Source organism: Amphiura filiformis, unplaced genomic scaffold, assembly GCF_039555335.1.
Source record: "Amphiura filiformis unplaced genomic scaffold, Afil_fr2py scaffold_28, whole genome shotgun sequence".
NCBI classification, from domain to species: Eukaryota; Metazoa; Echinodermata; class Ophiuroidea; order Amphilepidida; family Amphiuridae; genus Amphiura; species Amphiura filiformis.
The window spans coordinates 852,001-863,873 of record NW_027305492.1 but is presented as its reverse complement, the minus strand read 5'-3'; the positions used below and the strand labels follow the sequence as shown (position 1 = coordinate 863,873).

General features: G+C 35.6%; 1 protein-coding gene across 2 annotated transcripts in view; it reads right to left on the bottom strand.

Annotated features, from left to right (window-relative positions):
- Nucleotides 1-2,699: 2,699 nt before the first annotated feature.
- The window catches only part of LOC140143797 (uncharacterized), a 44,064-nt gene continuing 34,890 nt past the window's right edge, over nt 2,700-11,873 (bottom strand). For both annotated transcript variants that reach the window (XM_072165613.1, XM_072165614.1), the window contains exons 5-7: nt 11,658-11,794; nt 7,079-7,363; nt 2,700-4,415 (exon numbers count right to left, since the gene is read on the bottom strand). In XM_072165613.1, coding sequence (XP_072021714.1) covers nt 4,405-4,415; nt 7,079-7,363; nt 11,658-11,794 — 433 coding nt within the window. In that variant the 3' untranslated portion in view covers nt 2,700-4,404. The remainder of the gene's footprint in view (nt 4,416-7,078; nt 7,364-11,657; nt 11,795-11,873) is intronic.

The following is an 11,873-nucleotide window of genomic DNA, read 5'->3' as shown; positions in this document are numbered from 1 at the left end:
AGCAATAACTTGGATCCAAATCAATGGGGTTGGAAACTCTCTGACACCGTACTAGCACCGGTCCTTACGGACGTAGATACAGCACCATAAGGCTTGCTTAAGTTTGTATGATACAAATGTAAACTATCCTCCAGGAGTCCTTGTGGAAATAACGGATGTTCCTGTCGCAAAAGGATTTAAATGTGTCACAGCTTGTGGAGATTGCAGAGGAGAAAATTGCCAAAACGCTGAGGTGATTATACTTGCAGATGAAGTCGAAGATAGCTACTTTTGCTTCAGAAACTGAGATATAGAAAATCATGCGGTGGCACCTGTTTTGGATTCTATTGTTACTGAGCACTTACTTCCGTGTTTTAAGTAATTGCAACATTGAAATCTGCAACCCTAAAACCTACATTTTCTTAAAAGCCTATTCAAAGATGAAAATCATCATTGGTTTCAGAAGCTGAGATATACAGTTAAGCATGTTTGATTTTAGCCATATTGAGGATCATCTTGGATTACAGTGTGAGTGAAGACTTGCTCTCTAAATTCCAGGGACTTATTAAAATGACAAAACTTTGAAAAGACTTAAAATTCAAATCTAATGGATTTAAATTATACTCTAATAAAGATTTGAATTTTAAGTCTTTCAAAAGTTTTGTCATTTTAATAAGTCTCTTCGACTTATTTTTAAATCTTTGAAATTTAGAGAGTGACTAAGTACTTTTGATAAATACAAAATTGACTTCTGCGTCACCTAAAACATATTCAAAGACACTAAAATCATTATCATATCTGCTTCATAAGCCAAAATATACCTAAACATAACACGTGGTGGTGGCGGCCATTTTGGCGGCCATCTTGGATTTCAGTGTGAATGAAGACTTCAGTGTTTTAGATATGTACAAATTTGAATTCTTTGACCTCTGAAATATGTTCAAGGACACTAAAATCATCATCATATCTGCTTCAGAAGTGGAGATATATCTAATCATATGTGGTGGTGGCGGCCATTATGGCGGCCATCTTGGATTTCAGTGTAATTGAAGACATCAGTGAGTTAGATTTGTACAAATTTGAATTCTCTGACCTCTTAAACCTATTCAAAGACACTAAATTCATCATCATATCTGCTTTAGAAGCTAAGATAGAGCTAATTATATGTTGTGGCGGCCATTTTGGCGGCCATCTTGGATTTCAGTGTGATTGAAGACATCAGTGTGTTAGATTTGTACAAATTTGAATTCTCTGACCTCTTAAACCTATTCAAAGACACTAAAATCATCATCATATCTGCTTTAGAAGCTAAGATACAGCTAATTATATGTTGTGGCAGCCATTTTGGCGACCATCTTGGATAAAACAAATTCCCCAAGGAGGATTTCTTCGGATTTTGGATATGATGTTTTATGATGTCTTCTGCTTGTCTGGTGCAAAAATCAGCTTTTTACCAATTTTTTCCGGGTCAAAATGTCCAACGACCATACTATTAAGCAGGGGTGAGACTGTTATGATTGATAGTATAGACGAATAATTATTTTGCTTTTACAAAGTACTTTTCATTTCATTCATTTAAACAGATGTATTATTGCACTGACAATGTTTATAAAAAATACATTTATATTAAACAACCCAAAATTATTTTAAATATCTCCCAATCCGCAAAACGAAACCATGAAAACACATCAAGCGCCTATCCTCGCTGGTACCAACAGCCAAAGCTACACAGCGCGATCGGTTTATTTGGTGTTTTCATGAGTCCATTAATTTTGTATTTTAAACAAAGAATTACGGGTCTATACGCACAATAATAAAACCAAAACCAAGAAAAATGTGTTTTTATTTCTAAGCTGGGCATACTTTTAAGCAAAACAGTTGTGAAGTAAATCTAGCAAGACCGAAATTAGAAGCTTTGTGCAAAGTAAAGCCTAATAATGTGCCCCGCCGTAGCGGGCGCCCCAAAAAGTATAGTTTGATATATCTCCGACATAGAGTTCTTGAGTTATAGGCAAAAAGGTCAAAGGTCACATTTTGGGGCCCACATGCATCTACAATAAAGAAATACTCCAATTTTAATCCAACTGGTCTCAAATTGTTCCTTTGGCAAAAGTAAATCAAAATGTGTCAAGTTGTATTGTTTTGGATGTTTTGTTACATAGTTAACATCACAATATAGGTCAAGGTCAATAGGCCTCAATAGATTTTGATCTTTTTTGCCACGTTACTAAGGTAACAAACCATCTGAGATATGGCAAACTATTCTTTTTTCTTAAATGTTTTTGCAAGAGGAGCAATCTGAGACTATTTTTTTTAAAATTGTGTCCCCTGTGGAATCCAAGACCTGGACATCGGATATAGGTCAAGATATACTTTCTCTGAATCCTTATGACGGAAGGAATACATTGGTATGGTTTTTTTAGCAAGATTTGACCAATTTTGAAATTTCACCCCTGCAGTAGCGACCATTTTGGTTGGATTTATGTAAATTAGGCACTGTTCCACACTTTGATTTTCGGGGACCTTTGATATGTTTTTGTTTGACCTTTTGGGAGATGGGTGCATGTGAAATGGATTCTGTTCCAGTTAGTGGTGGGTGATTTCATAATTTGACTGACCTATCAGTGAACATTGCCAGTTGAGACGAACTTGAATTATGAATGACACAAAATATGAAATAAAATAAAACTAAAAAATTCACCGATTAATGAAATTGATTTCGAGTTTCTTCGGGCGTGATTTTTGGACGAATTTGAAATGTCTTTTTTACTGCTATGACCAAAGCGCGAAATAACCGAGGAAACCAAAAACTGACACGGATAATGCAAAAAGAAGCAAATTATGCGATGACAGTAAAGAAACTGCAAAGGCTTTCAAGTTCATGTTTGTGCATCACGTAATTTATTTAACGTGCAACGATTATATTAAGTGCTGGTATATATTATATTATATTATATTATAACAAAAAAAAATAGACTAACAGTCTAAAAGATTTTAATGTATTTTAATGATGTATTCTAATCTTACTTTATATCGCCAGCATTCAAGATCTGACTTTTATTTGGTGGCCATGGGTGTGATAAAATTATTTAGGTAATTATCCAAAATGTGTTTTTTAAAATCTGGTTTTTTTATGATTTTGGCACTTTAAAGTGCAAATGGGCCAATTTTGGAATTTTGACCATTATAAGGTAAATTTGGCCGAAAATCAGCTTTTTTGTGTTAAAAAGTTTTTTTCGACTTGGCTATGAAACATGAAAGTGTTTATGCACTACTACCCTATAAACAATTCAAAATGAGCTTTTAGAATATTTAAAAATGTTAAATCGATTCATATAGTGGCACGGCTAAGAACCAATAAGATTGCAGGAATTTTCTCAAGTGTTTAAAAGTTTTGCTCTTAAGTGCTTACGAGTTACTTACTGCTGTGTCAGTTTTAATAAAATTTTGAATGAATGAATGAATAAATGAATGAATGAATGAATGAATGAATGAATGAATGAATGAATGAATGAATGAATGAATGAAGAGGACACAAAATACACATAGAAACTAGGACGACAATGCATTGGTATGCGTGTCACCATTTCTAGCTGCCTGAATTAGTTTGGTAGTGACGATGACGTTATCGGACGCTATCGAATCGCAAAGCATACACACACGCGTACAAGGGCGGTTTCTCGGCACAGGCGAACGAGCATTGACGTCACTACCAAACTTTAGTTGTACTTCTAAAGATGTGGACTGTGGAGTCTATGGAAGGCTAAATGTCCAGGAATTCGAAAATTTTATTTTGAAAAACCAAAATATTCCTACGATAAACCACGATGATCAATTGAAAAAACTCGGTTTATGAGCAATTTATACTTGGATTTTCGATCGAAAAACTTGAATTATCGACGCGCAATGTCCAGTTATTAGAGAAACCAGGATTTTCAATTGAAAAACCAAGTTTATTGGTAAAAACCTTGGTGATTTTTCGATTAAAAAACAAGGTTTTGATTGATAAACCAAGTTTATCGACGAAAATCTTCAATTTTTAATCGAAAAACTTTTCGAATTATTAAACATTGAGCCCTCCATAGGAGTCACCCATCGATTTACTAAAAAATTAATTTTGGGATAAAATCAATTTGCTATTGATTCCAACATACATTTATTGAAAGTGAAGTAAAAGTGAATGAAATATATCTAAGTTGAAAATTAAATAGAAATATATTTATTCATAAGTAACCTTAACCTAATATTTTAATAATAATTAACACTGTAATTCTGGGCGCATCAGTATAGCCAATGAATTACTGGCTTTACAATCCACAGATATTCCAGTCGGCTTCGTGGTGACCAGATCCTGTTGCATCTCCAATATATTTTACATCTTTAAGACATGCGATAGTCGCACTGAGGAAAGCCTGGCCATCAACACTAAGCTGCAGCTGAAAAAATAACATAAATTCCATTAGCCCTAGTATAGCTTCGAATAAGCCTACAAGTAACTCATATCGTCTTTGGGCATGAAAACTTATGGGCAATTCGAAGCAAAAACGGACATGACCCAAAATATGAAAAATACTCAGAACTTAAAAAAATTACAAGTGTTAGTATATAGTAAATGTGGTATCAAATGAAAGAGGTTAACATGCGCTTTAATTGAAGTTGCCTTGCAGTTACGTCGGTGCATATTTACTATAAAGAATGTCTTTGAAAACCTTTTTTTTTTTTTGCCAAATTTGCTACTTTTTGAGTGAAAAAGACCCAAATTTTGGATTTCCTTTACACATCTTCATTGAGGTTTTATTTCAGGTTTTTTTGTTTTAGATTGCTCAAAGAATATTGAAATTTACATATTCTATGATGTTTTAATTTTTTTTTAAATTTTGTTAATGTATTTGTTACTTTTTCGTTTCAATCCTTTTTATAGCATCTATAGCCGAACTAGTATCTTACGTGTGATGCGATCAAGCTAAATGAATCTAATGTCAATCAAAATTAACAGTTTTTAGATTGTATTACACAAGCCATTCTCAGATCTTTATTTTGCTGAAAATTCCATCATAATTAGACTTATAGCTCCAGAGATATGGCAATTTTAGTGTTGCTTAAAACACTGGCAGAACTCTAGTCAACCGATTTCTATTGTTGTACAAGATTCACTCAGTCATTTAATGAGGCAATTTAGTACTGAAATACGCAAAATTTTGAGTTGCACCTTTTCAATGTAAAATTAATTTTCTCGGCCAAAAAAAAGGAATAATTTTAATTTTTCAGTAAATGTCATGAAAAACTATAATGCTTGATACTATATTTTTTGTCCAAATCCCAGTGTTAAACTTAGGCGTGAAATTCGGTCATTTAGTGTAAGATTTTCGATTTTGATAAGCTTCAACTTGGCATGCGAGCTTTTCTTGGATCAAACTTTTAGCTTTTCAAACTAATTTGGTTCGCTAATGAAGGATTTTTCCCAACTTTCTATCGCACATCACCGTGAGCTACATATCATTGTTTTGTCAGAATTTCGGTTTTGATTGCACCATTTTTCAATTCCGACTACCAATTTTGTCAAAATCAACTCGCGAATATACCCATGGATGGATGATTTTGCAAGCCACAATAGAAAATCGATTAGTTCTGCTGGTTATATTGTAAATGAAGTACTGCGTTGGACATTTTGGCAGTCGCAAGTGAAAAAATGTGAAATCAACACGGATATTCTAACAAAACTATAATATATAGACCAACACGATGTGCCTTACAGAGGTAGAAATGTCTTTCTTTAGCAAACTATAAGTTTGAAACGCTAAAAAATTAATTCCGAAGAAAGCTCGCAGGCGAAGTTAAGGCCTATAAAATCAAAAATCTTACACTAAAAGACACAATTTCATGCCAAATTTTAACACCAGAAAAAAAAAAAATGTATATCCAGCACTACAGTTTTAACTTACATTTCTGAAGTAAAAAAATTGCTTTATATTTGACCGAGAAAATTAATTTCATAGCAAAAAGGTATATCTCTGAATTGTACTGATTTCAACATGTATCGATCGACTTTTAGCGCGACTGTGCATAACAAAAGAAGCTGGTGACTAAAGTTCTGCCTGAACAAGCAAATACAAAGGAAGTTGAATACTATCATTGGCTATCTCAAAATCAATAATCCAGACACATCACAATATTACATGTTCATATTTCATTTCTGCGCATTTTGACACCTCATTTCATACGATAGCCCAGAAAACAATAAAACACCGGTCAATTTAATGTAGTGAGGTCCAGATTTGAAAGTTGCACTTACAACAATACAAAAACACTCAGATATCATTACACAGATTTCCTTCCATTATACTGAATACAAATCAATAGAATTTACTGCAACTTTCAAATCTTGGGTAACATTGATTTAAATGTACGCTGTAACGTCAATATTTAGACAATTACTACAAATGAGGTGTCAAAATGCGCAGAAATAAATTCTGAACGCATTTAACAGACTTGTAATACAATAGTCCGTTTTTAATGGCCATTATTTAAAGGGTGGTAACTACTTTTTTTGAGATGTTTAGATGCACACCACTTATTCGCTAGCGAAGTGGTTACATAACTCCTTGGTAACTGGATCACGCACCTTTTGGAATTGGTAGTACATGCCATCATAGACTTTGTGTTGCGATCTTTTCGATCGTTGTGCAGAACTCATAAGCGTGATCCAGTTGACATAGTGATAATCGGATTACACGTAACACTTCGTTGGCGAACAGAGGAGTTCGAATTTCCGGGATTTTTATCCAGTCAAATGATTGTTGGAAATCCAGACTTTTAAAGTGTCCAAAGGTGACGATATCCAACAGAAAAACAGTTCCAATCAATTATCCTCAATTAAAGAGGCTCATTTCGGTAAATTCCGTGATTTATCATGCATTTTATTGCATGATAAATGACTTCCAAGCTTTTTGCAGTAACATTGGCAACTGGAATTCCAGTCGTTTTTAGAAAGCAAACTTGAAAATCCAGACATTTATTTTTATTGAAAAGTTACTCCCCTATATATAAGGGGTGTGCACTTATTTTCTGGAATAGCCATTTTGTATCTGTGTATACATACCATTATCCACCGCAACATCATAAATGTTGTCACAATCTGTAAGGCCTGTTCCACCACCCCAACCTCTTCCAACGGTATAGGGTTGCGGGTCGTCACCAGTTTTGGAAACTTTATACACCTTCTGGTTACGTGTATACATGAGGCCTCCATTATAAAGGGCAATAGCCGTTGGTACTGGACCAGAATATTGCACCAAAACTTCTTCGGCACTAGTTGCAAGGTTTAGGGTAGTTATCTTCCACAATGACTTATCGTTAGAAGCGGATCCGTAATAAAGTACATTATCTGGGTAAAAGAAAACAAAATATAGTACCAGTGGCTGCGCCAGTGGGGCATGAGTCATTCCCTCAATTTTGAAAATTTGAAACTTTTTAGGCCAAAAGGGCTAAAGTTTTCGATTTCCCCCTAATTTTTGCCCCAAGTTTACCCCCCAACCCCCCCGCCTTTTCCTCCAGAAAAATACTGATGATAGTTTTTAAAAGATAATCATTTTTCAGGCTGTTTATTATACAATGTTATCATGGTTACGGGATTAATTTGTAAATCCAAGTTTACAAATGCCATCTCAATGACATGAATCTCCCACACAGAGGGTATAGATTTCAAATGGAGTCACCCATTCAGGTAACCCTATTTAAAATTTACGCACCTTGTGTGGAAGATTAAGGTACGTAATGCCCTCAATAAGTGGGGTATGCATTTCAACTGGATTAGCCCAATACAATAATGTACACGTTCACTTATGCAAAATGATCTGTTCGCAGTGCTCACAACACACAACAGCTACCTGAACCATTAAAAAAATAGGAGCATTTGCATATGGAGGAAAAAGTTTTTTGCACATCCATGGGAGGGGCAAGGAATTCCGTGAACACAGAACTAAAAGACGAAGGCAAATAAGCTTTGGCGCGCCATTCGGAAGGAATGTAAGGAACATTAATATAGAAGTATTTGCACCGTTGAATTACAAACATATGTTACTTTCTACCCGGGGCCCATTCAAATATGCAAGTGTAATCATGCGTGACAATTTTATTTTCAAACACCCCGCACCACTCTGTGAGTAAATTGACTCCTTAAGCAAGTTTTCAGTTCGCTTTCTCCAATAAGTTTTGCCTAATTTTGACACCCTAAACAAGTGTTGATCATTTTTTGCCGACACTGTACACTATCAAATCAATCAAGTCTATCCCTCCCGAGTATGACACGATGAATTCACAGTGTCATAAAATACCATCCAGGCCTTCAGATTCGTAGATTGTTACGTGAATCTGATTGGATTCTCGTTAAGTAGTTTTTCGAGAAGATGAAATACAAATATACAGAGTAATTTAAAACGGTAGAGGCAAAGTTCTGTAGTATCCACGCCGTATTTAGTGCCGAATTCGGCACCCTAAGTTGATTATCGTGTGCAAACACATGTTACACCGTGCACTGCCCGGCTAGGTTTTTCATATCTGTATACTCGAATTTAGTTCTTTCTTTCTTCTGTCAACCATAACATTTGCTCTAGCACTAACATGCTTACAGTGATTTTGACTTAACTTGGTCACAACCATCATTGCCCGTGCCCCTACATGTCACATGAAACTCGTGGGGTCATTTGGGTCAAAAACGTGATTTCAACTCAAAATGATTTTTCTCCCATTAATTACGTGGGACAGTGACGCCACTTGGACACATATATTGTAATTACCCAACGTCTGTTGGGCATACACAGATTTGGGGTCAAAGGTCAATAAGGGTCACTTCCGGTATAAAACGAAAAACCTTTAAAATGCTTCTTCTCCCACAAATTACGTGGGACACTGACGTCACTTGCACACATGCGTGGTTTTTACACAGTGTCAATGGAGTGTACCCAGATTTGGGGTCAAAGCTCATTAAGGGATCACTTTTGGTATAATGTGGTATTTTTATATGGGTCAAAGATATAAAACGAAATAACTTCAAAAATGTGTATTTGCTAAGAAAAACAAGACAGCAACGGTAAGTTCGCACATGATTTGCAGATAACCAGTTTATATGTGGTATTTTTATTGGGGTCAGAGGTCATTCAGGGGCTCACTTCCGGTGTAAAACGAAATACTTTCACAATGCTTCTGCCACAAATAATGTAGCAGAGTGATGCTACTCTTTCCCCTCTCCTTCCCCTCTCCTTCCCCTTTCCCTTCTCTTTCTCCCTCTCCCGCTTTCTCTTCTCTTTCTCGCTCTCCTTCCCCTTCTTTCTTTCTTTTCTACCCTTCTTCTCGTCCCCGTTTTCCCGCTTCTTCGTCCCCATTTTAGGTGCAAATAACATAGTAGGGTGATGCCACGTGCACAAGTGAATTGACATTAGCCAATGTCCATGGGGTGTTCTGAGATTTTGGGGTTTAAGGTCATTATGGGGTCACAACATAGCTGTGTTCGTGGTCTTAGACCACAGTTATGTCTATAATGTTTTGCCGTTGACAGCGAGAAGGTTGCCTGGCCCAGTCAAATCAAATATAAACTAGAGGTAATTTGTGCTCAGTGAGCACATCCCATTAGCCATTGCCATTAGCATATAGATAGTTAGAGTCATTAGTCGTTAATGATCATTGACATGAATCGTAACACATTTAATGAAGACACAGGCATTATTGGCGTCATTCTGCTATGATCTACTTGGGAAAAAAGAAACATGAAGGTACATTACTTTATCCCAATTGAATCCGCATTACAAAGGGGAGTATATTTTTTATGAACTGGCGAAGCATCGAAAGGACAATAATACAGATGTTACGGTTTCTATTGTCAATGAATGTCCTGAAAATATTGACAAATTAAATTTCATCATCGTCATTCATGGCACCCGAGATTAGCCCTTTTGAGATATGGCGTGCACAGAAGGAGAGGACGTACTTTGGTTTGGTTTGGGCAATCTTTTGTATGCTTCTCAGCTGACAAAAGGATTACCCAAATCAAAGTACGCCCTCTCCTTTTGTGCCCACCATATTTCAAAAAGACTAATGATCTTTTCACGGTAGATATTGTACCTGTTATAATTAAGTTTTACCGGATGTATGATACATGTAAAATTGTGTCATTAATATGTAAAGAGGCCACGACTTGGTGGCATGAGGAATACATGGAGCAATACTTTCATTTAATAAGCCAAATCGGCATTGCAATATATTGTGGGACAGTTTTTGTAGTTTTTTTACAGTTTTGGGACACTTTGCCCTCTGAGCTATCGGGAAAATTGGTTATATATTATTTTAGAATAAAAAATGTTTAAAAATATGAATATGATATAGATTAATTATTGAAAATATTGTCAATGATAACAATATTACATTAATAAATAAATGAATAATAATTAGAGCAATTTTCCCGATATGTCAGAGGTCAAAGTGTCCCCAAAGTGCTCTCAAAAACAGGAAGTTACTTTTAATCAGATCGTCATTTAAAACATACCACTTCCATATTGTACATTCTTCAACACTTGAGAACGTCCCTGCAATATTATTGGGTTTTACCCGGGTGATATGAAGCTATATGACACGATATCACACGGACCAGCGCGTGTGCATCAACGCGTACTCGCTATTTGAACCAATCGGAGGCGCAAAGCAACAACGTGACTGATCGATTTTAAGCCCTAGGTAGTTCCTTGTAAAATGTAGGATTTAATTTGATTAGAATTTGTAATATTTATGATATTTCTATTTAAATTGAAGTGTTTAATAATAAGAATAAAGGTATTGTTTTTAGCCGCTGTCGTGCATCTATCGTCTCCTATAACACGGGCGACATCATTAGTTTTGGCGAAAAACTCGCCTCGTTGTTTTACTTAAAATAATGATGTCGCCCGTGTTGCTCATCATTGTGTATATTTTTGCCTGTTTTTATTCTGTTTCAAATCTGATTTTTTTCTCTCTGCTCCACAGCATGTCTGCTTTTGGTTTGCGCTCTTTGCATTCCAGTGTCGTTAGTTTCTTATTTTGCATTCATGTCTTGGAGCAGTGAATAATGTTTCTGCCATTGAGGACTTGGGAGCGACACGCCTGTTGTCTGGTTTTTGCGGTGCTTTGTGTTTTTTGCTCTGTAATCTTCATCAAGGCGTGTCGCTCTAGAGTCTCTCTCATCTTTGTTTTTAAATTAAGTTTCTATTTTTAAACTTTTATATGTTTTATATCTGTTTTAAATTGTTTCATAATGTGTTTATATTGCTTGTATTTTCTTGCCAATTCAGTTCGTTATATTTTAGTTTATTCCGGCGCTTAGAGGCCGCATTTGCGTGTATTAATGCGCCTTTTAAAAATCTCGTTTTATTATTATTATTATTATTATTATTATTATTATTAGTAGTAGTAGTAGTAGTAGTAGTAGTAGTAGTAGTAGTAGTAGTAGTAGTAGTAGTAGTAGTAGTAGTAGTAGTAGTAGTAGTAGTAGTAGTAGTAGTAGTAGTAGTAGTAGTAGTAGTAGTAGTAGTAGTAGTAGTAGTAGTAGTAGTAGTAGTAGTAGTAGTATGAGACGACAGATACACTCGAGTGGCTAAGGCCAATACCTTTATTCTCTAACTCCTACACCCCTACACAAATATCTATATATTTACCTGAGCCTGAGGTGTCAACGACCATTCCATGCGGTGTCATGGCGGAGGTCACGAGTGTAGCCTTCGCTTCTGTGTCTAGATTATAACTCCTGATGTCGTTTGCTTCATTACCTATCCCCATTACCATGTATATGTTGCTATATGGAGAAACAATAAAAGAAAAGAAATGCATGATAATAAATGCCTGCAAAAAGTATCACCCATACGGTTTTCATT